Source organism: Petromyzon marinus, chromosome 1, assembly GCF_048934315.1.
Source record: "Petromyzon marinus isolate PM22_M1 ecotype Great Lakes invasive population chromosome 1, UKy_Petmar_22M1.pri1.0, whole genome shotgun sequence".
In the NCBI taxonomy this organism is placed as follows: Eukaryota; Metazoa; Chordata; class Hyperoartia; order Petromyzontiformes; family Petromyzontidae; genus Petromyzon; species Petromyzon marinus.
The window spans coordinates 33,821,507-33,848,715 of NC_133667.1; the positions used below are offsets into that span (position 1 = coordinate 33,821,507).

The window sequence follows — 27,209 nt, forward strand, 5'->3', positions numbered from 1 at the left end:
GAAGGATGCTACTGGGCAGTTGGAGGCAGTCGCCCTCCAACAACAACGGAGGGCGGAGGAGCGACGCTCACAACAGCGAGCGGAGCGCCGGGTGGCTAAAGCACAGCAGGTTGGCACAGTAGGGGGCACAGGTGGTGCATCAGCCAGTCATCTCAGTCAGTCGACCCGTGGCACCTGGGTCTGCCCCGTGACCTCCTGCCAGCGGGCGTTCGACACTTCACGTGGCCTCAGGGTGCACATAGCCTGGCACAAGCGTCGTGGTGACGTCACCGCCACTTAGTGGCGAATGGCGGTTGTTGTTGTTGTTGTGTCTCTCTCTATGGTCTTGTTCTCTTTATGTGTATTTGTCTCTCTCTGTGTGGTTGTTTCTCTGTGTGTGTCTTTGTGTGTGTCTCTCTCTCTATGCGGATGTCCCTCTCTGTTTGGGGGTTGTCCCTCTGTGTGTCTCTCTCTCTCGGTTTGTGTCTCTTTGTGTGTCTCTCTCTCCATGTGTATCTCTTGCTCTTAGGAGGTTTTTGTTCCTGTTGCCCGGCTCTCTCACATTGACATGACAATCTTTCACAATGACATTTACGTACAAATTCCTTCTCTAGCTCCGCCCACTTACCCTGAGGTTGGGCGCACCAAAATCCTATATAAACTCTTGTTGCAGCAGCACTTTCTCCTACGTCAACAGTTCTCCTGCTGTGTTTGTGTCACCTGATGACGGTGGCTTGTGTTGTGATCGAAACGTCGTGATCTATTAATTCTCTATCTACGTGACCTTATCGAAAGAACCAAAGAGTATGGATTCCTGCAGTCACGAAAGCTTCAAATCAAGATTTACATAATTCCATGTTAATACAATAACTAACGCCACGTGTTCAGAAAGTCATAGTCACAACGACCCTTTGTCAATGCACTGCTGGATGAAGGCGTCACTATGCCGTGCCATTCATGGAGGTGTTGTGGAGCATACTTCACCATGCTGGTCAAGCGAGGTTGCATCGACGTTGGAGTATGCGATGCACCGTACAACAATCGTCGCTTTTTGCTGCAATGTTTACGCACCCGACAGCCCATGAATATAAAGTGTCTGATACACATGCGGTAAATAATGGTGCGTAATATAAAGTAACAGTAAACGTATACTCGTATCCCTTGATGGTATATATGTACTTCACCCTCTAGATGGGTTGTGTAAGCGCTCCCTCGAGTGGCGTGAACAAGCACTTGCAGGGCTGCGCCTTCGCTTTTACAATGCGTGGAAATACTTCCATACACAAAGAAAAACGTCTCCCAGTACAGCCTTCACAGACTGTTGGGGCAAATTATGTTATCGAGCGCCTATGATGGCCTGCACGGCACACGAGGGGGTGGGTGGGGCACGCCTTTGTCTCCCTGGTGGCTGAGTCGACCTAGAGGAGGCCCAGGACCGGTTCAGATAATCGTCACAGGTGTTGGCCGTGAGCGGGAATCGAACTCGGGTCGTCGGGTTCGTAGCGCAGCGCGCTAACCGCTACTACACTACCGCTCCCCACACACACACACATACAGAGAATGTGATGCAAACACTTAAATACCATTTTTTTTTACACCACTCTTTAAACAGTCTCTTTGATGAATGTGCTGCAATTGAATTGCTACCGACAGGTCGACTGCGATCGTTCGTGAATAGCGCCGATATCAGCAAGGTCGTTTGCGACCGTGGTCATCCAGAACAGAGCGCGCAACATTTATCAGTCAAACGACGCAACAACGCCCCCCGATCCACACAAATACGAAGGAGACATCACAACGATGATATACCCCGCCACCGGCTTGACAACACAACGAACGTGGGGATTATGTGTCCGTTCGTTGCTCCGCATCTACATGAGCCGTCATAGCTGTCAACTCCATACCGTTTACAACCGTATTCTTGTAAAGGGAAATTTAGTGTTTCATGTCCATACGGCGTACAGCCGTTTCAATACGGGCAAAACATAATTTATCTGTTTGTGTCTGTCCCTTGTGATGGGACTTTGTAGGATGAACGTTGAGATGTATAAGGGCACGTGGTGACCAATAAGATCTGAATTGGTCTGTAATAAGATAGGGTACTGGATAAGGGGTTGAAAGGTGTGTAGTGGTGAGTGTAGTAATGGTGAGTGTACTAGTGGTGAGTGTAGTATAGTGGTGAGTGTAGTAGTGGTGATTGTCTATTTGTTTGTGTTTCTCCCTTGTGATGGGACTTGGTGGGATGCACGTTAAGATGTATACGGGACACGGGGTGACCAATAACATCTGAATTGGTCTGCAATAAGGTCGGGCAACTATAAGGGGTTCACGTGAATGCTCATTCCTTAACCAAACTGTGCCACGGCCAACATCAACCCAAAAAAAAAACCCAACGGTGAACTTCAGCAAATTAACACGAAGGCGACCCCCCACCCCACCCCACACGAAGTGCCGCCCACCCTTTCCCTCTCTCTGCCCACCTTCCTATGCCGGGCCGCCTGCTGTCCAGCGCGAACGAGAGAGCACGCGGGCTAAGGCGGTGTGCCGAGCGCGGGTCCCGTCACCGGAGCATTGGGTCGTGCGCTCGACAGTAACCGGTGCTGACGGAAGGGGCTTAAACCCGGTTGGGGGTGGGGGTGGGGAGGGAGAAAGGGGGTTGTCTTGGAGTGGGTGAAGTCTTTTAAACTAATGTTGTTATGCTGTCTGTGTGCTAGGGCTGTGTTAGGAGAAAGGTACGCGTTTATATACACATACACACACAATCACTCGCAAACCTTCGATTAGTAAGGCTGGCTTGCTGGCTGCGTACGGTGAAGAAAGAAGCTCAACAATAACATTCCATTGGCAGGTAAGGTGTGTTTGCTGTTTGTCGGGGTTTTTTTTTTGGGGGGGGGGGGGGGTTGGAGGGGAGGATAACCCGAGTGCTATTTGCAGCTATGAATCGGCGGGGTGTAATGGGAGGGGTCTCATATTCTGGGGTCTTTCGGTAAAGTCACGTAGATATGTTCAAAGAAAGAAAGAGAGAGAGTAAAGGTGAGACGCGCCGGGCAATGATGTCGCACGCTCTCCAACGCCGACAGACTCTGAAGGTGGCCTTATAGCCAGCGAGCGCCTATTCACATCGGGAAAGGACCGTACGAGAAGGGAGGCGGGGCAGTCCTGATAATTATAGATTTTTTTTCACACCGTACCAAGCACGGTGTAAACCCGCCGGCGCTGATTCTTGGCAGGGTATCGAACGGTGCTGACCGGGTTCGTAGCGCAGTGCGCTAGCCACTGGGCCACGGCCTAACTCCACAATGACATTATTCCTTTGGGAGGGGGAAACAACATAATTTACTGACCCCAAGAGCTGTTTACACTCTGGTCTATGCCCATTGATGTGTGTGTGTGGTTTGTTTTTTGCAGATGGCGTGTTTTGAGAAAAAGTGCATCATTGTTACAGCTGTCCTTCTCACTTGCTGGTTGACAACTGCCAGTAAGTTGAGAAACAGTTTATTTTTTAACATATACCTTCCTTAGGGTGGTCATTAAACTAATCTCTCTCCATTCATGTGTCTTTCGCTGGATCCCATATTTCATACTTGACAGCCAGCCAGACCGTGGTCTACCTCTTCGGCTCTCGTAATACCTTTCTGTGTTCCCACCAACGCCAATTCTTACTTGAAGTCGGTGTGATAGAATTGACGACACGTCAGCTTTATACGTGCAACTATAACAGTGCATACAGGGTGAACACAAACTTGAATCTTACGCAGTATCGAACTACTGCAAATAGGTTCGCAGAATGACAGAACAGCACTGAACGCAACATCGAGCGGGGGGACTCCCGTTCCTTTGCTCCACGTGAACTGGGGAGTGGTTAGCGCGCTGGGCTTTGAATCCGACCATTTCAGTTCGATTCCCGTTCACGGCCAACACCAGTGACGATTATTTGAACCGGTCCTGGGCATCCCCCTAGGTCGACTCGGCCTCAAATGAGTTACCGGGTGCGATGTGTAAACATCGCTACTGGAGAGGCAAAGGCGGTCGGGCGTGGTGCTGGCCACCCACCCGCTCGCGTACCGCTCCGACCTTCATAGGTGTTACTCGCGAGCGGAAATAACGGGGGATCTTTGTCTTTTTTTTGTTGTTGGTCACTTTGTTTGTATTCGCAGGCTCGCTCAGATTCCTTTACGGAGAAATCGGACGGTCGTTTGAGATGCGTTGTCTGCCTGTGAGCGCGGCGAGAATTCGCTACGACGTTGTTGCGTGGCGACTGAACGGCTCAGCGATGGACAATAGCTCTGACGTTTTCACACAGAGCACGCTCCTGAGATTAAAGAAAGTCGCTCTCTCGAATCGAGGAGAGTACTCGTGCCACGATGCCAGCACGGGCCGCGAGTTGGACCGTATTGCTTTCAAGCCAGGATGTGAGTATGCGCAGGGAGAAATAATATGAGCATTAAGCGAAATGCCAAGTTGCTGTTTGTGTTTATTTCAATGGTATTAGTTGAGTTACGTTTGAACAAACCGCATTTTTCTTGTGCATTTCAGATCCTCCACATTCGATAAACGTCACCTGCAGGAGCAAAGATTACTTGGATTGCCTCTGTACCTTCCATTTAAACAGAGAAACTTTCCTGCCCACCAATTACACTGCCGTGTACGGGTGAGCAACAACAGCACAGCCGCAGAATCATTATTTACTTTGAATTCTCCTGCTACTGTACAGTGCCATGCTCTGGACAATGCATTCAAAAATCCATTATTCGGTACCGAAGTACAGTCAGGATACATTTAATATTCCATGTTCTTTTTTCAGATATCACATTTTCAGATGTTTACACCCTTTTGCAAAATCATACTATATGAGAAAAAAAAGTTTTGCAGCCTGGCTGGCCACGCGCCGCTCAGCACGCGTTCTGACTGGCCGGGGGCCATGCTTCGCACAGCGCGCAGAGCGGAGGGGGGCACGGGTGGCTTGCACTTGGGTGGGGGGCGCGGGTGGGGGGTAGCCAACCAGGGGAAGCATGGATGGGGGAGTGCGTGGGGTACTGATATGCGGGGAGGGGGGGTCCTGGGGGTTGTCACGCGCAAAAGGGGGGCACTCAGGGGGGACGTGAGGAAGTGCTGGATGGCGTTGAACGACGGTACTTTTATCACACTTTATGGAGGGAAAAAGTTTTGCTGGCTGGAGGGAGGGAGGGACAGTCACGTAACATTATTTTAACAACTTTCATCGTGCATGAACCGTATTGAATATCAAAACAAATGGTACTTTAATTTATAGTTATTTTATTACACAGTAAAAACGTAAATTAAGCAAAGTGACATCTCGTATTGGCAAAACGATGTCACGTGACGGCACTTTTGGCAGGTAAAGTGCCAACGTGACGCCATGTGAACGATGTCGCTTCTGGTGACATCACATTTTTTGATCTATTTGAAAAAATAATGCCTGAGCTCATCTGAAATGTCATATCTGTGTCATTGACATGGCGATGTTTTGGCTTAATTCGAAAATTCAGGAATACATCTTTAATTTACATGAATGCATAATATATAATCACTTCAGGTATGAATTATGTGGACTGAAAAAAAATGTGTGTGTGTGTTTTTAGGGACAAATCATTCAAAGATTGTCTCACAGAAAGTAAAGACAGCTGTCTTATACGAAATGTATATTTGTTTACTGTTGAGATTTTCACACTCACAGTAACTGCAGTCAACGACCTTGGATCCACAAATAATACCGCCACCTACACGGATAACATCGGTACGTTATACTGGTAGGAACCTCCTGGTTACACCACCAGCCCACAGGGGATTATTGTGTCCGTCCGTCCGTCGTGCATTCAAAAATGGGAGGGGTGGGGCTGGGTGGAGAGGGGAGAGTGGGGAGGGAGGGGCTGGGTGGGGAGGGAGGGGCTGGGTGGGGAGGGGAGGGTGGGGAGGGGCTGGGTGGGGAGGGGCTGGGTGGGGAGGGGCTGGGTGGGGAGGGTGGGGAGGGAGAGGCTGGGTGGGGAGGGAGGGTCTGGGTGGGGAGGGAGGGGCTGGGTGGGGAGGGGAGGGTGGGGAGGGGCTGGGTGGGGAGGGGCTGGGTGGGGAGGGGAGGGTGGGGAGGGAGAGGCTGGGTGGGGAGGGAGGGGCTGGGTGGGGAGGGGAGGGTGGTGAGGGGCTGGGTGGGGAGGGGAGGGTGGGGAGGGGCTGGGTGGGGAGGGGCTGGGTGGGGGGTGGGAGTGGTGGGGCTGGGTGGGGAGGGGCTGGTCACCCCGTGGTGCCCTTATAAATCTCAACGTTTAACATACTCACGCCGGCTTGTGCCCGTGCTCACAGTCGGGCATATTTTCGGAATACACCACGTGGTGCCGTTGACCCTGGCCATTGACCGAGCAATCCAACGTTCCTACCAGCTCCCTCCGCAGGAATGTGTTAACTGTAACACGGCTGCTGTGTGTTTTGCTCATGATGTGTGTATAAACTGTACAGGTCGGGGGTGAGCAGCGGTTATGTGAAGCAACGTCAGGGTTAACGATACGTATGTTTTCGTAATCATGTCTGACAACTCTATTTGTCTTATGCAAACAATGTTAACGTATCACAGGCTCAGATCCATCATACATAGGTAAATGAGCACTGCCCAGCTAGGAGAAATTTATGTTTTGTGTGTTACTACCATTCGTACAATACAGTGGGGTGTTATTGTGGGAAAAAAATGAGACCATGATATATTTAAATAAACGAGATCATAATGCATTTTAACGCCTGCAATGTTTGTATTATGTGAATCAACGTATCCATAATTAAGCGTGTGTCTATTCGCCCTCCCTTTGCGATTCGACGAACCGTCACGATTCGGTGTTGCCACGATTAACACAAATATACTTTTGATTTAAAGCTTTCGTGACTGCAGTAATTCATATTCTTAGTTTTTTCGGTAAAGTCACGTTGAAGAGAAACAACAAAATAACAAAATATATATAAAACAATAAAAAATTCTCACGACGTTTCGACCATAACTCAAACGGTCATCATCAGGTGTGTCGGTTTGCATAAATTTATTTTGAAAACGGCATATTTATTTATTTATATATATAAAAATAACGTTTGCGTCACGCGCAACGATTGGCTGTTTGCCAGGACTAGTCCATCTATTTTTTTTTTAAAGAGGAGGGGGGAGACGAAATTTGTTTTTATGTATGCTGTCTGAAAGCCACTGTAAGTGTGAACAATCAATCAAGAACTGAAATGATTTATCAAATCTTTCCAATGATTGCTAAGATAGAATCCATCTTCTCGGTTGAAATTGTCTCTGTGTTTGTATATGTGGATAGCCTCATGAACGAATCTCATTTACACTCACCTCTGCTACTGTAACTTCTTCTAATGCGAAACGAATTCTTTTCAAAACTAGCTTAGCTCTTATCTCAGAAAAAATCAGACTTATACGCACAGAACTAGATCAGTTAGACAAGACACTCTACAAATCACACTTATCATTGACGGCAATAATGTCCACATCGGATTGGGAACATGTAGACAATATGACTGCCTCTTCAGCTGCTACTATGTCGACCAAATGTAAGGAAAACCTGATTTCCAAATTTAACCTCCTATTCAACAAAAGACCGGACCCACACACCAAAAAGTTAGACGTTAATAAAGTCGTAATTAATCGCAGTAACAGTTCTATTTCCGATGGTCTGAAATCCGTTTTAGCTAAAGGTCTAAACTTTGCAGTCACACCTAAACACATACCAGTTAATGATATAATTGCCCAAGTAGACGTTGCTCTCAGGGGCCTGGGTCACATCGCTGCAGACGTAGCAAGATCTGAAATCGCTGCAACCCTCAAAAACGCTAAGATGCCAGCTAGCAACCTCAGCAAAGATGAGCGTTTTGAATTATATAAATTAAAAAAGAGGAATGATATTGTAGTTCTCTCAGCTGACAAAGGCAATGCTACTGTTATCATGGATAAAATAGAATACAACAACAAAATTAAAGAATTACTCGACGATGGTAGTTATACAAAAATAAAAAGAGATCCCACCAACAGCCTCGTCACACAAACCAACAAAATAATTTCTGATTCAACCGCATTAATTGATCAATCTAAACAGTTTTCGTTGAAACCTTCTGCTGCCAGGCCACCAAGATTATACGGCTTACCAAAAATACATAAAGTTGATACACCTCTTCGTCCCATAGTCTCTACTATCAGCTCCCCCACCTACAAACTAGCTCGTTTTTTGTCTGAAATCCTGCGTCCTTTCACTGGAAAGACCACCTCTGCGGTACAAAATTCTACTCACCTGGTATCAACAATCAAGGGTATTTCCCTGTCCCCAGATGACCTGCTTGTCAGTTTTGATGTAGTTTCCTTATTCACCAAGGTTCCTGTACCTGACACCATTGCAATCATTGAAGACTTGGTTCATCAAGGACTAAACACTGAGGTACCCCCCCTGGTGAGACACTGTTTAACCAATACATACTTCACTTGGAATGGAACTTTCTACAAACAAACTGAGGGCACCCCAATGGGCTCCCCCCTTTCTCCAGTTATAGCTAACATTTTCATGGAGAAATTTGAGACTGACGCCATCCAGACTGCCACTCTGCGCCCAACCTTATGGAAGAGGTACGTGGATGACACTTTTGTCATCTGGCCACATGGCCGGCCTGCTCTAGACCAATTCTTCGACCACATCAATTCCATACACCCAGCCATCAGATTTACCATGGAAGTCGAAATAGATGGCAAGATACCTTTTTTGGATGTCCTAATTAAAAAGAGACCTGATGGTTCAATGAGCCACTCTGTCTACAGGAAAGCTACCCATACGGATGCTTATCTGAAACCGGATTCCCACCACCATCCATCACAGAAGAATTCTCTCATCAAGACTCTGTATCATAGAGCCCAATGCATATCCGACCAGGAACACATAAGCAGTGAACTCAAGCACGTACACCAAGCTCTTAGGGCTAATGGTTACTCCGACTATACAATCCGCAAAGCTATCACTCAAACCATGAAGAAGAACCCTCTTGAGGAGCCTTTCAAAACCATCACTTTACCCTACATTGCTGGGATCACAAAAAAGATCTCCAAAATCTTGAATAAACACAAGATCCAGGTCCGTTTCAACACATTACATAAAATCCGTGATCTGGTTCCGTCTGTAAAAGATGTGATTCCGGACATACAATACCCTGGTGTCTACAAACTAAGTTGCCTCTGTGGTAGTAGTTACATTGGAGAAACCAAACGCCATATCTCGGACCGCATTCGTGAACATAAAGCAGACCTTAAACACGGTAGGACCAACACCTCGGCCGTAGCAGATCATTGTTCTAAGTCAGTAGGCTCACATGCCATTGACTTTTCCAAGACGGAGGTTCTTTGTAAGCCATCTGGCTTCCATGAGAGATTCGTTCATGAGGCTATCCACATATACAAACACAGAGACAATTTCAACCGAGAAGATGGATTCTATCTTAGCAATCATTGGAAAGATTTGATAAATCATTTCAGTTCTTGATTGATTGTTCACACTTACAGTGGCTTTCAGACAGCATACATAAAAACAAATTTCGTCTCCCCCCTCCTCTTTTCAAAAAAAAAAATAGATGGACTAGTCCTGGCAAACAGCCAATCGTTGCGCGTGACGCAAACGTTATTTTTATATATATAAATAAATAAATATGCCGTTTTCGAAATAAATTTATGCAAACCGACACACCTGATGATGACCGTTTGAGTTATGGTCGAAACGTCGTGAGAATTTTTTATTGTTTTATATATATTTTGTTATTTTGTTGTTTCTCTTCAACGTGACTTTACCGAAAAAACTAAGAATACAAATATACTTATTGGTAATGGTAGGCTCCAGCGCCTTACAGGGTGTATGTAGGTAATACAATTAGATGCAACATTGTACATTAATCGGAAATAATCGATCCTTGTGTGTATGATACGATGCATATTACGATGCATAGTACAACTTCAAATCAACACATTAATGCGTCATTACCAGTGAAATTATTACCGTCGGTACATATGCAGTGGAGTATAGAGTAATATCCTCTGTACGGAGTTTATTTCACATTTTCACTCCAGCAAGGACAGTGCGGTTGAATGCCTACTTTGGCACACACACACATTGCCCGTCTAACTAAAATGTGCCATTTTTGCATGTTGTGTAAAAAAAAAATCAGTTCAGCCGGATCCTCCAGAGAACGTGACGGCGCACCGTGTGAAGAATGCCAAAAGCAGCATTATTGTCACTTGGAAGGAGCCTTCCACGTGGAATACTGTCATGCAACTCAAGTATGAAATGGACTACAAGCCGAATCAAACATCAAGCTGGCAAACGGTGAGTACAGGCAGGGAGGGCACCATACTCGGCCTCTACAGGGACTCCTCTACTTACGAACGAGTTAGGTTCCAGAGGTCTGTTTGCAAGTCGATTTGTTCGTAAGTCCATCATTACTCCTGTTGATTCCAAACATATTGTTGGCGTGTACACTGAGCACGGGGAATGGATTTAAACGTTGTATAATCTCCTGTAGATGACACAGGTTCTTCACGTTCTGCAGATGTAGATGCCACCACCGCCATGTATGGCCCGGCGGTTGAACTTATGACTCTCGGTCCGAACAGGCAACTGGACATACGGACAGGTTTGCTCGTATCTCTGAAAGTTCATAAGTCGAATTTTCGTAAATAGAGTACCTGTATTGGAGAACTTATCTTACCATGGCGATGTGGGGGTAAAATACGAATGTTGTGCATCCTGTTATCCTAAGATAATTGTGGATAATAGGAATAGTACCATATTATAGGTCGTGGATAAAGAGTTTTGCACTTTAATCGCTCTGCCCAACCCCAGCACTGTGTTTATTTACTGACAGGTGGCTACCCTCCTTCCCCAAGGGTTCAGGAATAACTAGGCAAATAACTGTGGCCTATGTGAATGAGCAGCGAGGTACTTCTGCTGCGCTAAAATAAAAAAAAATTCCACCATCGGTGGCCTTCACATGGCCCTGCGCAGAATATGTACACGTGCTATGATGTCATCTCGACATGCTAAGTATGCTGGGATTCACCTGTTTTATATCATCACAGTAGATTAAACACATTTTTTCATGGCTGTGTAGTGTACGATGTCTATTGCAGTGCACAAAGATGTGTAATTCAAAATATTAAATTCCAACATGCTTGCGTCAAAAAAGATGTGCAGTACTCTGTAGACCTTTTGAAATTACTAAATGTATCGTTTTAAAACTTGCTTTAAAACTAAAACTAATTTTAGCATACAGTTACTGCAGAACATTGGAACAAGAGCAACATGGATGTAAACATACGTACCGTACGGCAAACAATTACCTAAGCCAAAACAACTCTATTATGGATATTGGTTGCGAAAGCCTACGTGTTCAACTGTTATATTTGCCTTTGATTAGAGTGTTTTGCCGGTGACTCGAGTCGTGGACGTAGCAGATGCCCCGTACCTCTGTTGGCAGGTGGAATTGAACGAGAATAATTTCACCATCACTGACGCTCATCAAGGGGGGGAGCCGTACGTGGTGCGTGTGCATTGCCACGATGTCTTTGTGGGCAGGTGGAGTGAGTGGAGCCCCCAAGTCTACGTAGGGACACAGCAGGGTGGGTAATTCTGCATCCCCATCATCCCTTTGTGGTTACACGTGAATTGCACTGTTTAAGAAAAAAAAGGACCCTCGTTGTCTTTCAAAAATCATTACCGCACATCTACGCTGCTCTGAATACATCACTGGGCCCGACGACCAAATCACGAACCCGCTCTACTCGATTATAAGCTTGTTTCAGTAACCTTCCGTTTTGGTGTTGTTTTTAATTGGAGGTGTACATACAATGACTCAACTCATGGAACTAAATAGCAGTTTCGACCTAATACAGTAATGATGGTGTGCCTATACATCATCCGTAATGCACCCAATGTCAGAAGCTAAGATGAGCTGAGCCTGGATAAGTACTGCGTGCAAAAGACAGGTACAATAGGCATTGTGGCCAGTATAGTACAATGCAGCAACATCCATAATAGTCAGATATCCTGGCCCGTAAGGCGTGGGGAGGTCCTTATCCAGCATTGAATTGACAAAATGGAATGTAAATGAACACATATACAGTTCTGGATATCATTATTATTATTACGTGGAAGCAAAGGTCACACGTTGGGCACGTACATGTGTTGTGCAGTACTTGACTCCTTCCTCTGAAGATGCATTACTGCACATCGCTTCACATAAAACCACCCCCATAATGTCAGTTTAATCCGAGGTGCAGATTGACGTCTTCGTCATGGTGGAGTTGAATCCCCTCTGTGTCACTGTCACGCAGTGTTTGGCGTTCTTGGCTCGGAGGTCACCTTGAAGTGTGGGTTTCCTGAAGATACAATGGGTGGCCAATTTGTGTGGACATTGAATGGCTCTGGACTCACGCCCAACAGTGACGTCACTCTCCGGCAGAACCGCCTCACGCTCAACAATGCCAGTGCCCAGTACGCAGGGTCCTACTCCTGTTCCCCTGCCGGCACGAATGATGCTGTAGACTACATTCTGCTCAACCTCGGATGTAAGATGCATACCCAGCGTTTTTATTTTTTTTATTGACAGCAACTTTGTATGCAGTTTGGCGCGCGTGCGTAAATATATGATTGGATTTTTTTTTTTACGTAGAGCAATGGCACAGTCACGAGTGCACTGCACTATAAATTCAGCGACCCGAATTTTTGATTTCCAACCACGGAGAATTCTACACAAGCTGCTTCTGGGTCCCTCATCACAAACTCACACTGAGCACTGCGGTGGAGAATAATAAAACAACCCCCGTCGCACTACGTGGAAAGGCCTTCATCCGGCAGTATTCATAGTTATTCTGTAACTTAAAAACATCTCTTCAAATAATTGTTTTATCCTTTACACAGCCATTTCCCAATCCCCTACGAGATGAAGGCATCCCAATGCCGTGGGAGTTTGACCAGGTTTAAAAAAAATGGGACCTCAGAATGCACGTGTTTACATGTATACAGCGGTGCTGTGTGCGTGTAAATTAAGCAATTCTCTGCATTCCAGAAACGTTCATATTGATGCACAAAATAATCCCAGAAACATTGACTTAAGTGTGTAGAGTATATTCAAATGCCTATAAGTGATGTACAATAATGCGTTTTTATTATTTTCCATTGTTTTCCCTAGCAATGCCAAAAACAGCAACAATACAATGCAGAGCAGTGAATTACAATCATTTTAAGTGTGTGTGGAGTAATGAGAACAACATAAACTTCAAGGCCCAGTACCGGTAAGTATAGTCTAAGTTCATTGCCAATACAATTAATACTGTGCATGTGTAAAGTTAACTGTTGAACAGTATGATACATGTACAGTAGCATTGGTTTATATATATATCTAAAGGTTTGCTTTAACGAATTTTACATTTGAAGATGTGCTACTGTATTTAAAAACAACACTGCAATGGAAACGTAAGACCTGTGTAAAGTGTCAATATTCGTCATTAACCATGGTTTTTGTTGTGGCCCTTCCTTGCTCTTGGCTTTAGGTTCGTGGGCAATGACACGGTTGTAGAGTGCACATTGCTCGGTGGTGGCAATGTGTGCATCGGCGCATGGCCAGGAAGTCCATCACCCACTCTTGAGTTGCATGTGTCAGCCTCAAATTCCTTTGGCGTCACAAATTCATCCGTTCAGCTCCAATTAAAAACCGTCCGTAAGGCCCAACCTACCTTGTTGTGTATGGCTTTAATGGTGTCTAAACCTGCTTCACGTTTGCTGACAAAATGTCAAAGCCAGCAGATTATAATTTCAGATTGTGTTATGCATTGCAGTATGTTGCTTAACCTGCTTAGATGTTGAAATAAGTTTGTGGACTATTGTGTTCATGAAAATCACCTCTCGATAATTTACACCAAATAGAAAATATTTGCAAATACAAGTACACTAAACATTCATTTTAATCTCTGTTGGCATCCAACGCTTCTGCAGCATGGACATTAATGTCATCTTAACAGGAGTAAATATACATCTGGATTATATAACATTGTAGAGGCTGCAGCTGAAAGTCTGCAATGGCAGAATGGTTGTTTCCATCCTGTAGTCTCGTGCTGAAGCCGAATGACAATGTTTAACCAGGGACTAGTTTCAGCTCCGTCTATCTGGATCAGCAACCAAGGACATCTTCCCAGTACCCACATCACCATATCCAGTAGACCTCTCGCTATGGCTGTGGCTATTATTCACGTGCCAACGCCGATCTACCAGTGGCCTGGAAAATATTAAGAGCAATCATGCCCTGGCAGTCACAGCTTAGCTATGGGTGTGCCCACTTTTGTGCCCCACCCCCCACCCCGCCAGTGAGACCTGAGCATCCAGTGGTATTGCGGAGCTGCCCATCAGATCTGGCACCACGTCCATCCAGCCCTTCAGTGTGCGTGCGCTGGGCTGCACCAGCCTCCTGGCGACTGCCAGAGGTCTTCCCCCTGCAATATCGACTAAGGTTCAACGTCAGCCATGTGGTACATCTTGCCATTTGTGGTTATTTTTACACGTGCTATATTGAGTTTAGATGTAGCATCAATTCTTACTTAAGTAAAAAAAAAACATTTGTGACGGTATTTAGATTGTTTCATATCGCCCAGTGATACATAGTTCAAGGTCAGACTTCTAACTAAATAGCGAATAAAAAAACATTTAACCTTTTTGGGGATTGTTCTTAGCGACGTGATTGGCACACACGTCTAGTTTTCAGTGACGGGAAAGGCACAAGCACGTCCAATTTTACTACCCATATTTGTTTGGAATGTTAATTACGTGATATAACATTGCAAAGTATTTACTTAAGTGTAATTGAAAGTGTGGCTTTTCACCTTTCAGGTAGAAGTCTCGGGCTATAACACGTACAGCTATACCTTGACTTGTGTGGCACCATGCATTCAATATGCTATTCAAGTGGCAGCAAGGGATGCTGCCAATAATGGGGAGTGGAGCGAATGGAGTCAGCCCATCACCCTCCCATGTAGTAAGTACAACTTCTCATTGCATACTAATCCATCATTTTTTCATTCATTTAAAACAATACTTGTTTTTCCCCAATATTAACTTAGATAATTTAGAGATGTGCACATGCGATGACTGTGGTCTTGTAAACATCCACAATGTTTTTTTACAGACCAGGCCACTTCAGTTTCTGAATTACAATTCATCATCTTGGCGTTTGTGGCGAGTCTTTTGGGACTGGAGTTCTGCTGAGCCAAACCAAACTGGCACTTCGAGCAAGCGAGGTGGACCGCATCAATGCCACCAAGGACATCCCCTTGTCCATCCAGGAAGGTGGCGACTTTGGCCCTGCATATTAATTCACCGAGACTGTTTTAATTCTACAACACGCACGCGCGCACACAGATACACAAAGGCGCGTGCACTGCGTGCACAAAAGCTCTCAGCCTTATTCATATCATGATTGTATATCTGTTGCCAGAACAATTTACGGTGTGGGGAAACACACACATGCAATTGAATTGATGGATCATGTATTGAATCACCATGTAAACAACACCCACTTGCAAGCTGTCAGAGGGAGATGTGACAAGTGTCTGACCTATACGCAGTTTGAGTAGTCGACCCTCATGCACAGGCTTTCTGTAGGTACTCGTTATCTCTCAGTTGCAAGCGAGACAAAACAAATGCAAAACCTATACTTTTCAAGCATAACCTTCACGAAAAAAATATCTTAACATTTACACTCCAATGATGACTGCTCTTATGCCATCTTGCGTTTGTAAAAATGTGTTTGTTTATATCTAAGAAAGGTTCTTATAAGCTGTACTGTGTAATGACAAATCCATATTAAATACCAAAACACCATATTAATATTCAAGATGTAAATAATATTTTGTACCATGGTCTAATATGAACAAATGTAACGCTGCAGGTACTTGTACAAATGTTTTCCTTGACTGTGATGAAAGTGGAACGAGGATGCTACATAGTGCCACTACTCTTATGATACACACCAACACTATTCCTGGCTGTGCATTTGAATAATTACATAGTAGATGCATTATCAATGGTTGCAACATTTCTGCAGAGCTGTAAACACTGGAAAACGTTATACTCGTGGAATAAAAAAATCAGAAAAAAATCACTGCCTTTATTAACTCATTTTCAAAGTTCAATGTAAAGAACACAAAGTGGAGAAACATTGGATAGTGTTTCATCATGAACTCACATCAGGTATAACCAATAGAGCATATGGTTAATCAAACAGTATTCAATTGAAAATAATGAGCCTGATGGCCAGAGCAAGGACACTTACAACTCCTGACACAATGCATATTTAATAATTTCAAATGGTTTCTGGTCAAGTGGTTCCCAGTAAACATACGATGGATCAACTCTGGCATGTGGATGGAACCGTAGGACCAACGTTGGCCCCGCATTGGTCCAAAGTTAAATGTTCATTGGGTTACCAATTATCTACAGTCACCAAATAGAGTTAATGTTTCCATGCCATTAGCACATTGCACATAACAGTGCAAGTAGCTTTCATGAGGAGTTTTTTGTTGTTGTTGATCAAGGTACCCACTCACCAGTGGTTGGGTTGACACAGATGCTGCCACAGCTGAGTGTGTAAGTGATAAAGAGATGTACCCCCCCCCCCCATGTTTGCCAAATATGGAAAAGTGAAACACATGACAGAGCAAGCACTCCACCAATCATCTGTTAAGATTGTGCTTCTCTGGGGAAATTTACAAACCCAGGACAGATCACTTGATCGATTTCAATTGAAAGGCTGTGTGGGCATCCAAGCTGGAGCATGGGTTTGATTTTTGTTACCATAAAGCATGCAGGCCCAAAAATCACCCTGAAATGTAGTTTAAAGTATCTCTTCTGGACAAATGCACATCTGACGAATCATCATCGATGGTATACTCTTAATCCGAAGCCATGGAGATGAAAAACACGTTAAATGTGGTATGACCAACCATGTTCCAATCGACAGAATCACCATACTCAATATCTCATTCTGGTAGACTGACACCAATCAGATCACTGCATCAATAGAATGCAGGGTTAAGAGTTCAGTAAACATTGTTCCGTTGGTGTGCGCCTTCAAACACAGACCTTGCATTCCATTTTCCTCCTAACAGATTTCGTAAGCAGAAACCCTATCCTACGTCCGTGGCCAAACATCGCAGGCCAGTGTGCGTCTCAACAAAACAAAATCCAACCTAAAAAAAAAAGGTGGACGCTATCACTTTTGGCGCTTGTAGATTTTGCGAGCGAAGGCCAAAAAGACTTCTTCGGGCAGGCTGCCAGCGTGTTGCTTGATGAGCGCCGTGAGCGTGCGGTAGCTGCGGTCCTCGTACTCGTGGTAAACCCGCTCAAGCTCCAGCGCCGTGTACACGTCCTTGACGCGCGCCGTCTGTTCCGCGTCGTGACGCCCGTAGTTCTCCTGCGACGTTAGACACGAAAGCCGCGTTGGCGTCGGGAGCGACACAAACCGCTGATGCCTCCTTTGTGTTTACGGCCATTGGTTTGTAACTGAACCACCTTGAAAACGTGTAAATCAAGTTTAGTTTAATAATGTATTGCATAACATGCCAAATTAATAATTACGTTGAACTTCTTTCGCACCATACAAAGTGAACCGTGCTAATCGGAATTAACACATTAAATTCTAAAATAATTTTATAAATAAAAGCAATCATTGTTCTTAAAAATAGATATCCACAGTGTACCCATACTACGTGAGCGTGTACAATGCGACAAAATGTATATTTGATACTTGAGATTATCCTGTGGAGTTGTAATGGAGCACCATCTGGTGGATGGTTAATGGAACAGACAAACTTTACCTCCAGGATAATCCTCTGCTCAGGGCTGGCCTTTTTAAGAGCTTGCACCACCAGCCAGCCACACTTATTATCTTCAATATCGGTACCGATCTTTCCCGTCACCTCTGGATCTCCAAAGCAATCCAGATAATCGTCCTACAGCAGGCACACATGTGTGGTGTCATGAGGGCATGGGAAATGGCATTAGCTAATTTTAAATGTTATCTCATCAGTTATTATACAAAAGAGAATATGTTCCCTTGTCTAAAAACAGGTAATACAACTGCCTTTCTGCTCCCATAACAGAAAAGGTAACATTTAACTTATCTAAGCTGTGATGAACGAAGTGATTCGGAGAAATAATGGAAGTCTGGAAAATCAAATGTAATGTGAACTGCCTTTGGAGTTATGGATTCAACATTTCCCACCCTAACGGTGAATGTTGGGCACGCGAGGCCGTTTCTAGACAAGAAGCAGCGGGCTCGGGCAAAGTTTGCTACGATAGGGAAAGCTCAATTATGAAGAAGCGCTGGTGAAGCACCTGGATTTGAAAGAACTCCCCCATCTCCAGCAGAATTGCTTTAGCATTTTCATGGGCCTCTTCACTCTCAATGCCAGCCTGAAAAAAAAAGCCACCACCGATAAGTTAGTTATGTTGAAATTGTACTGATGCGAATGGTAATTTTAAACATCAACAATCTTCCTTTTTTAAATGGTACATGGTGGTGTAAATGAACCAAACATACTTACAATGTACATGGCAGCAGCCACAGGCAAATAGAATGAATAAAATGCCGTCTTATATTTCACGATGGATTTGTATCTGAAAAGGCAATAAAAAAGAAATTAACAATGTACCTCTTACGCTCTTTGAACTGGAAACAAATATTCAATTATTGGCAAAGGATAAAAATATATAGCACTTAATTTTACTTGTCAGTTTCCATTTTATAGCCACCGCCCAATACCTTAAGACCCCATACACTTGCTGAAACAAAATTAATTTAGAATTGTTATAACCGTGAATGAAACAATTGTTACCGATTTCACTGGTAATATAGTTCCCAACTTGGTTATAAACCACTGCTCTTAAAAGTCCATACATCTGGCTTAATAATCTGCAACTCGCAATAAACCTTACACTGCAAACATGAAAGCAGGCAAGGCATTTTTGAAGGTACACTCCCCCCCCGATTTGTTTTTGTCAGAAACTTAGGAGATTTCCTCAAGCCATCATTGTATAACCAGACCGTGGGTCATACCGCTGTTCTGTGAATATGCTCAGGTCAATTTTGTTTGGCTGTGCCGACATGAGATCCAGCGCTTGCCCCAGCTCAGTCTGGTAAGTTGTCTGAAAAATATAGGAGAGCACACCAAAGGAAAAACAACATAACCACAATTTACTAATTCTCTGAAATGTAATCAGACCAAAAATGATTCCTTTTAACAATGCACAGAATGTTTTTGGGCAGCACCCATTTCAGGCCTATATAACACCCTGCTTCAGCAGCTCTCTTGCTATATTTTTTCACCTGAGGACGATTGCTTGTGTTGCGATCGAAACGTCGTGATTTTTAAAATTATTTTTCTATCTAAGCGACTTTACCGAAAGACCCAAAGAGTATACTTTGCATAAGAACACCTCCTCTATATCCACAAATAGTAGGAAGATGACAATTTTGTGCAAATACCAGCAATAGCGCGGTTTATGTTGGGGATGCGTTCCTATAAGTTGCGACAAACATCAAAACCACGTAAATCAAAGCAAACAGTCTGCACGCCGTAAAAACTAAACCAACACAATGGAGGGTGAAAAAGGATGGAAAAATTAGTCAAATGACCTCTAGAGCTCCCTCTAGCGGAGGCCCTTCCACCTGCACAGGCATGACGCGAGCAATGGGAGGGTCTTCTCCCCTTTACAAAGTGATAAATATGAATGCATAAGATGACAGGTCACGTGCAAATGCATGTTTTCCTTTATCATTCAAACGTTAAATGGTATTAGAGGCCCAATCTCAGCACTGGAACATCTGAGCTACAAGCTCAGAGACAAGGAAGAAGAATACACATGAACATCGGTCCATTCCTAAACCTTAGAACAGTCTTAAATACCTGAGCCCAGAACGGCAATGACCTGGCCAACCCCCCCCCCTTCCTCCCCAAAGCAAATTCCTTCCCCCTCTCCCCACGCCTGACCTAATGAGTCCTGTGTGCCTTATACCGTCGATGCACTTGGCAACGCATTCCAGAACGTCAGGATTTTGCAATATATGATGTGAGGGAGGATGTGGAATAAAATATATTTAATATATTTTTTAAAAAGTTAAATGGTGGCTGTTTTAATTGTGGCTTCTTGGCCGGTACCTGCAGAAAGAGCTCCACAAGGTGGAGGTAGTAGGGCTGTCCTCGGCAATATTTTTTCAGCAACCTGTAAATGGTGGCCTCCAGAAGAAAGGAATCGTTGACAGCATCATTGCCTACGTTCTCCTGCCAACACAAAGCACGGTTCAATTAGCTACGCAAATGTATGTTAAACACAAAAGCGCCAATGGAGCTCAAGGCAATACAATAATTTTCTTAAGAACTATGCTGCTGGCAAACTTATACCTTCTTGTACCAGCAGAGCTGTCCTCTTCTTGTCGTCGACTGATCCATCAAGTCATCGGCAACCAAGAAAAATGCCTGGAGCTGCAAGAATGACACCAAGTCGGAAACTTAACACTGCATTTAAAAACACTTATGCAGGATAAAATCACATACATTCTCTGTTTGAGAGGAGACCTGATGGCTCATTGGGACATTCTGTCTACAGGAAACCCACCCACACAGATTCCTACTTGAAACCTGATTCCCACCACCACCCGATGCAAAATAATTATCTCATCAAAACGTTATACCACAGGGCTCATTGCATTTCGGACCAACACCACCTGACCAGTGAATTAAAACATGTACATTTGGCCCCAAAAAGGAATGGATACTCTGACCGTACCATCCGCCAAGCTGTTTCTCCCTCCATACAGAAACAACCACTTGATACTCCGATCAAAACCATCACACTACCATATATAGCAGGCGTTACTAAAAAGATCTCCAAAATTCTAAACAAACACAAGATCCTGGTCCGGTTCAATACAGTACACAAAATCCGTGACCTGATCCCTTCAGTGAAGGATGTCATTCCTGACTTACAGTACCCGGGAGTTTACAAATTGATCTGCACCTGTGGTGACTGCTATATCAGGGAGACGAAACGACATGTCTCTGACCGAATTCGCGAGCACAAATCAGATTTGAAACACGGCAGAACGAATTATTCTGCCGTAGCTGATCACTGTTACAACACTGTGGGTGATAACAATATAATTTTCTCCGATACCAAGGTTCTTTGCAAACCCACGGGTTTTTATCAGAGATTTATTCACGAGGCAATTCAGATTTACAAACACAGACACAATTTCAACCGAGAGGATGGTTTCAAATTAAGCAACCATTGGAAAGATGTTCTGAATCAAACCAAACATGAAACTAATTTTCAGTGGTACAGTATATTTTTTCAAGGAGTGGTATCCCAAACTTTCGCAGCTGCTTAAATTCCCTTTTCACACCATCAATATGTAAACTCCCCCCCCTCCCCCCGCGCCGGTCTGCACATGCTCCCCCCCTGTACATCGTTCATCATGCTAAGTCCGCCAATTAAATGCTAATTTTTATGCTAATTCCTTTGTCAAGGCGCTCTGCTTCCTCTCACACAGCTTAAAGGTCGCGGTCTGAGCTTGGCTGTGTTCACTCCAGCGCTGTCCTCTAGACAGTCTGGTCCCTTCACCTGATGAAGGCCACTTGTGTTGTGGCCGAAAAGTCGTGAATTTTTTTTATTTTTTGTTGTTTTTTACGTGACTTTACCGAATAGAACCAAAGAGTATGGATCCTTGCAGTCACGAAAGCTTTAAATCTAGAATCACATACATTGTATGCTTCACTGAAAAAAAACGACATTGTGATGTGACCAATTCCTTTTCAATTAGTGTTTTCACGTGGGAGGAATCTGTACAGTACGCAAGGGAAAAATTGCACGCATGGACCCACTTGAGCTGTTGTGCCAACTTTTTCGCCACTCACAAACCAGCAGTTTTTAGTATTATACAAATATTCACCAACCCTCGTCTCCAAATTTCCGTATTACAGGCGTGTGCCACTGTGCCTGCTCACAGCTGTTGTGTACGGCGGCTTACCAGCTCGACGCACCAGCCAACGACCAGTGCTCGCGTGACATTCTCCTCCGTGTGCTGTGACGTACTGGCCAGCTCACGGAATGAGGCGATCACAGAGAGCCCACGGTTACGCTTCCCTCCCGGCACGTTGTACTCCAAAACCTGAATTTCAGATTTCACACAGTGACATCCGACAAGCAAATATTCCCCCTCCCCTAATGAGCCAAGTATTTCAACCAGGTCACCCAATGCTGCAGCAGTGACAAATATCACAATTCCAACTGTGTAGATTTTCGCGGTTGTGCTGTAAGGATCTGATGTCGATATTTCTGGGTTGTTCGGCATGACATGTGTTTAATTATTTGACCAGAGCCCAGTAAAATGGCACAGATTATAAAAAGAGAGGCGATTGGAAGTCCAAACTCAGTGTTCCTGGGTTCTGGGAAGGGGAAAGGGTTGGGCTCACTGCTCCACTCACGTAGGTACTGTGAGCGGGAATGTAGGTTTTTATACGATGATGTACGAATTTAAGCTCTATGTGGAGGCAACTTCCTCAGGAAATTAAGTTCAGAAAACTCGAAAAACCGAAGTGGAGACACTCCCCCGGCAAAACGTTGGTGCAACCCGAAAACACATCGGAGAGATGCAATTCTTCCCCCTCCTTAATGCCTCACCTCCTTGAGCCTCTTGATAGCATCACCAATCTCAGGGTGCTCGAGGTCAGCCTGGGTGAGATCAGCTGCAAGCTGGCCAAAGAGCTGGTCAAATGCCTGGGTGTCCGCCTTGGCCTGCTGCTTCTTGTCATTGCTCATGGTTGCTGGGTATGGGTCGCAAATGCTGCTCCAAAATCTGAAACTGAGCACACATGCACACACACATATTCCGATTTCCCTAGGGGCTAATTACACGACTATTCTCTCCTCTTAACAAAGGTCATCGCCTGAAAATGTAAGTGGAAGGTTTTACTTGTTCATTACAGGTGAGTTGAAAAATGATGCTTCCACCGCAGCCAATCGCTCCTCTCCACTGGTTCCCAATCCAACACCCAAACATATATACTATGCTCACCATTTTCAAGATCCTACATGAACTCTAGCCAACCTTCCTCCTGCCTCTCATTTTCACTTCCCTTCTAAGCACCCCACAATCCAGTAACAAAGGTCACTCAATCTCGTCTCCTGCCCCGATTGAGTTGAATGGAACTCCATTCTCCCAGCCACCTGGGCTATTTAACTTCCTGCCACTAATCAAATCCAGGCTCGGGACTTTCCATTTTAGCTTCTTTTATATGCCAAGAGGTACAGGTGCTCTTAGATGCTATACGAATCCTAATTGTGTTGGTTGTGTATTCCAGACAATGATGGCCCAAATAAAGTCCAGATTTAGGAACATCCCCTATCTGCACACAATATCGGGTTGAGACGAGGTCTTGAGTTGAACAGGGGGCAGGCAGAAGACAGGACAGACTTGTGGAGGAAGGGAATTCGAGGTCTATGGGGAGTGGCAAATTAGAACGAGTTACATTTATTGTACAGATTTATAAACTGGGTTATTGAATGATAATAAGCCACGATCAATCCACTGCTGGGTGAAATCCTCCACAAGCCTACTACTATCTCGTACGATCATGTGACGTAATAATCTAACCAGAAACTGCACACGAGTTGATTTAAGTGATTGCTTCATAAAATTACATTTAAAAAAAACATTATCCAAATATGTACTGTGACAGGGCGGATGTGGACAAGGCTGCAAGGGACTGGAATAGTACGTGAAAAAAATATGACAATGAAACTTAAAGCAAATATATACAAATCCGCAATCTGATAAGTGATATTATTTGAACACGAGACGTTGGCAGTGGCGCACAAAGCACAAATAACCAACACCACAACACATGCCAACAACACTGCATTGTTGTGCAATGTATAAGCGGTGACGTTTCGGGCAAGGACCCTTATTAATGTGTTAAAGGCAGTGTTATTGACGGATGTGTGGAGTTTTTTTTATATTTACGGAGCAGAAAGCTGGGCAAGAAGAGAAAATGCTCGAAAGAGCAGAACTGTGAACGACGCCGAGCTAACAATACAAATGAGGACGATCAGAAAACAATTGGGGAGGGAAAAGTATCCTCCACAAAGCGAGCAGAGCCAAGACTGAGACTACAACGGCCATATGACGAGGGAATCGTCATGAACGGAGTCGTTTAAAACGACAGCAGGAAGACGAAGGAAGGGCGATGAGGAGATGGATAACATCTAAAGACAACGCAAATGTGGGGGAGAGGTATGATAGCTGCTGGGTCGACCACAAGCGATGCCTCCAACTCCACTCACTCACCTGGCCGGTCGCGCCTCCGCTTTGAGCAGTGGCAGCAGCAGCAGCTGATCGTGACACGGGCGGCGCGCGAGTGACGTCGAGCGGGGGCCTGGCCTCGCCCGCACTCCATTGGACGAGGCGCTCGCGCCACGGAACCGCTCGAGCAGCCTCCGCCAATGGGAGGCGCGCGTGAGCCCCATGCGCGGCCTGGCGCGAGCGGCGGCGGTGGGGGCGGGGAGGATGGGGCGGGGCTTCGCTCACTGTCGCCCCCCCACCCCTACAACCCCTCACAATCCCCTCCCCTCGGCCCCACCTCGCTTCGCTCGCCTCCGCGGGTGTGACGTCACTTCATCGCCTCGAGCGATGGCGTCATCGAGCCTGTCGAATAAATGTTCACGCGATGATACGGTCACTTTTGTTGAGTTATCATTTTGTGTGGCCAGGTTGCTTCTGCTAAATAAGCCAATAAGCTCCGTGGGGTTTTAACTGGTAAGACTAAAACAAAGTTTTAGTTGTGTGTGTTTAGTTGTGTATTTTTTTAATGTGATGTCTACCTTTCCTATGCTTTTGCATTCCCGATCCTATTTTTGTATTGTTTGTCGTAACGTTCTGACCCGCCCCCTACTGGACATATGTGAAGAGCTTTGTAGCTCATCGGATTCCTTCAGCATAAATATTCTGATACAATGACGTCACCAAGCGCAACACGGATTTAATGCCAGTGACGTCACAACGCGGAAGGCCTTCCCACTGCACACGGCCAGACTTGTTTGTCGACACACAACGCAGTGGTTATATTTGTTCTATTTGTCGCCCGTAAAAGGTAAAACAAAACCGACCATAACGCGAGGAGAAATTCCTTTGTACGTACCTATTGCACGAGGAGTTGATTCATTTGTCGGGCGCGCGATTTAACTTTAAACACCGGTGGACTTTAGCGAGAGCCATAGGACGGATTGAGGCGCTTCACACCGTCGGTCGCAAGGGCGTCACACGAGCGCGTGACGCCATCGTGCTAAATGGTGAGATGATGTCACAGCGGGTGACAGCTGGTCGTGACATCATTGTCAATATTTAGCGCGATGCCTAACAACAAAATATATCCTCAAAAGATTAAACAAAAACATAATTACATATCTAATTACGCTGCTGCTGCTTTGGCAGGTTGTGCACGAGCACAACAAAAAAAACAACAATATCGGCTGGCCGAAAAAGGCAAACTCCACACATAGGCGACGTTTCGGGCAATGGCCCTTAAATAGCACGTACAAATGAAAAATAAACAGCATAAAACGCTAACGTAATTGTGGAGGGCTGAGCGGGCCAGTCATCCCAGTCACACACGGCGTGGCTCCCAAGAGCCCCCCACCCCACCCCACTCTTCATCCCATCCAGCAGTGGATAAGCTCAAAGGGCTGCACGTGTTCTTTTAAAACGTCGGAGCAATGGGGCTGCGATATTGCAGTGGGGGAGGGAAGCGATAGCCACTTGCACTCGGCGACGAGCCCCAATTGAGAGGCAACTTGTCCGCAGTAAGGACGAGGCTGTGAAGATGTAAACTATGTAAAAAGATTTTCCACTCGTATTCTTAGCTCTTTCGGTAAAGTCACGTTGAAGGGAAACAATAAAATAATAATATATATATAAAACAATAAAGCTTAGTTTTTTTATTGTTTTATATTTTTTTATTGTTTCCCTTGAACGTGACTTTACCGAAAGAGCTAAGATTATGAATTACTGCAGTCACGAAAGCTTTAAATCAAGATTTTCCACTCGTTGTGGAAAATCGTAGTCACCACCGATTCAGGCGGAGATTATTTGCGTGGTTTGCATGTTATAATCTATGGTGCATGGCTATAATTTTTTTGTAATTAACTAATTACTGCTCAGCACGTATATATATTTTTTTAACGAAGACAGATTAATGGATGTAAATAGCGCTACCGGCAATAGATTCTTATAATATTAAATTAACGTGTGTATTTAGTAACATATTTGATTAACATACAAGCTGCAGAAAAGGCGAAGAGCCACGCGTTTAAAAGTATTTGGCCGCTATACATTTCCACAAGATAAGCCACGTCGTTGAATGTGGCCAGATCGCGTCTGAAAAAAGAGCTATATAACTAAGTGGGCCTTACCTGGTCACATAAAAAAATAGTTTAAATGTCTCGCCACATAAAAATACTGATACTTATCATCGGCTCAACGGCGCAGACATGAATAATTTTAGCAGTATTGATTCAATGCAAGCAAACCGTGCACCCATTTCAACAGTATCAGCAAGTCGGGATTGCTTGAGTCAATGCTGGTGAAATATCTGATTTTATCGACAAGGACCACCAATTTTTTTTTAATACGGGTCCAAATATGAAGTTTAGTTATATAAGAAATATCAAAACAAATACTTTAATTAGCGTCCTGGAAAATGTCCATGTACTGTGCTCACATTTGCCCCTGGAGTAAGTTCTTCCCCCTGGGAAGTGCAAGAGACGACAGAAACCACCCCCATCACATGACCATAACAGACGAGTTATACTCTTTGGTTTTATTCGGTTAAGTCACGTAGGTAAAAAAACAAATGAAAATTAAATAAAAGAAACAATAAAAACACGACGTTTCGGAGGCAACACAAGCTTCCGTCTTCAGGTGGAAACAGTCACAGCAAAAAATCGCTGCACCAAGTGCTGTGACTGTTTCCACCTGAAGACGGAAGCTTGTGTTGCCTCCGAAACGTCGTGTTTTAATTGTTTCTTTTATTTAATTTTACATTTTTTACCTACGTGACTTAACCGAATAAAACCAAAGAGTATAAATTA

General features: G+C 44.6%; 2 protein-coding genes across 2 annotated transcripts; one reads left to right on the top strand and one right to left on the bottom strand.

Moving 5' to 3' along the window:
• The first annotated feature begins 2,630 nt into the window (after positions 1–2,630).
• On the top strand, positions 2,631–16,716 carry LOC116940372 (uncharacterized). Its single transcript, XM_032950149.2, has 13 exons — positions 2,631–2,827; positions 3,388–3,457; positions 4,137–4,391; positions 4,516–4,630; positions 5,583–5,737; positions 10,186–10,343; positions 11,494–11,635; positions 12,350–12,583; positions 13,207–13,309; positions 13,568–13,734; positions 14,379–14,539; positions 14,898–15,042; positions 15,193–16,716. The coding sequence occupies exons 2-13, from the start codon at positions 3,388–3,390 to the stop codon at positions 15,270–15,272; spliced, it is 1,785 nt and encodes a 594-aa protein (XP_032806040.2). The 5' UTR covers positions 2,631–2,827; the 3' UTR covers positions 15,273–16,716.
• FDPS (farnesyl diphosphate synthase) lies at positions 16,154–25,414 on the bottom strand. Its single transcript, XM_032950162.2, has 11 exons — positions 25,262–25,414; positions 24,412–24,768; positions 22,746–22,926; positions 22,093–22,233; positions 20,468–20,548; positions 20,225–20,347; positions 19,123–19,211; positions 18,611–18,683; positions 18,402–18,479; positions 17,882–18,016; positions 16,154–17,478 (listed from the first exon to the last, which is right to left on the bottom strand). Exons 2-11 carry the CDS (start codon positions 24,588–24,590, stop codon positions 17,278–17,280), a joined length of 1,281 nt encoding a protein of 426 aa, XP_032806053.1. The 5' UTR covers positions 24,591–24,768; positions 25,262–25,414; the 3' UTR covers positions 16,154–17,277.
• Between the last annotated feature and the right edge of the window lie 1,795 nt (positions 25,415–27,209).

Excerpts from the sequence above, each read along its gene's own strand:
- LOC116940372 (XM_032950149.2), top strand. The coding sequence starts at position 3,388 with ATGGCGTGTTTTGAGAAAAAGTGCATCATTGTTACAGCTGTCCTTCTC. Across the intron at positions 4,631-5,582 it reads AATTACACTGCCGTGTACGG|GGACAAATCATTCAAAGATT; the intron begins GTGAGCAACAAC and ends GTGTGTTTTTAG. Across the intron at positions 13,735-14,378 it reads GCTCCAATTAAAAACCGTCC|TGAGACCTGAGCATCCAGTG; the intron begins GTAAGGCCCAAC and ends CCACCCCGCCAG.
- FDPS (XM_032950162.2), bottom strand. The coding sequence starts at position 24,590 with ATGGGGCTCACGCGCGCCTCCCATTGGCGGAGGCTGCTCGAGCGGTTC. Across the intron at positions 22,234-22,745 it reads CTATCAAGAGGCTCAAGGAG|GTTTTGGAGTACAACGTGCC; the intron begins GTGAGGCATTAA and ends TCTGAAATTCAG. Across the intron at positions 17,479-17,881 it reads AGCAGAGGATTATCCTGGAG|GAGAACTACGGGCGTCACGA; the intron begins GTAAAGTTTGTC and ends CTAACGTCGCAG.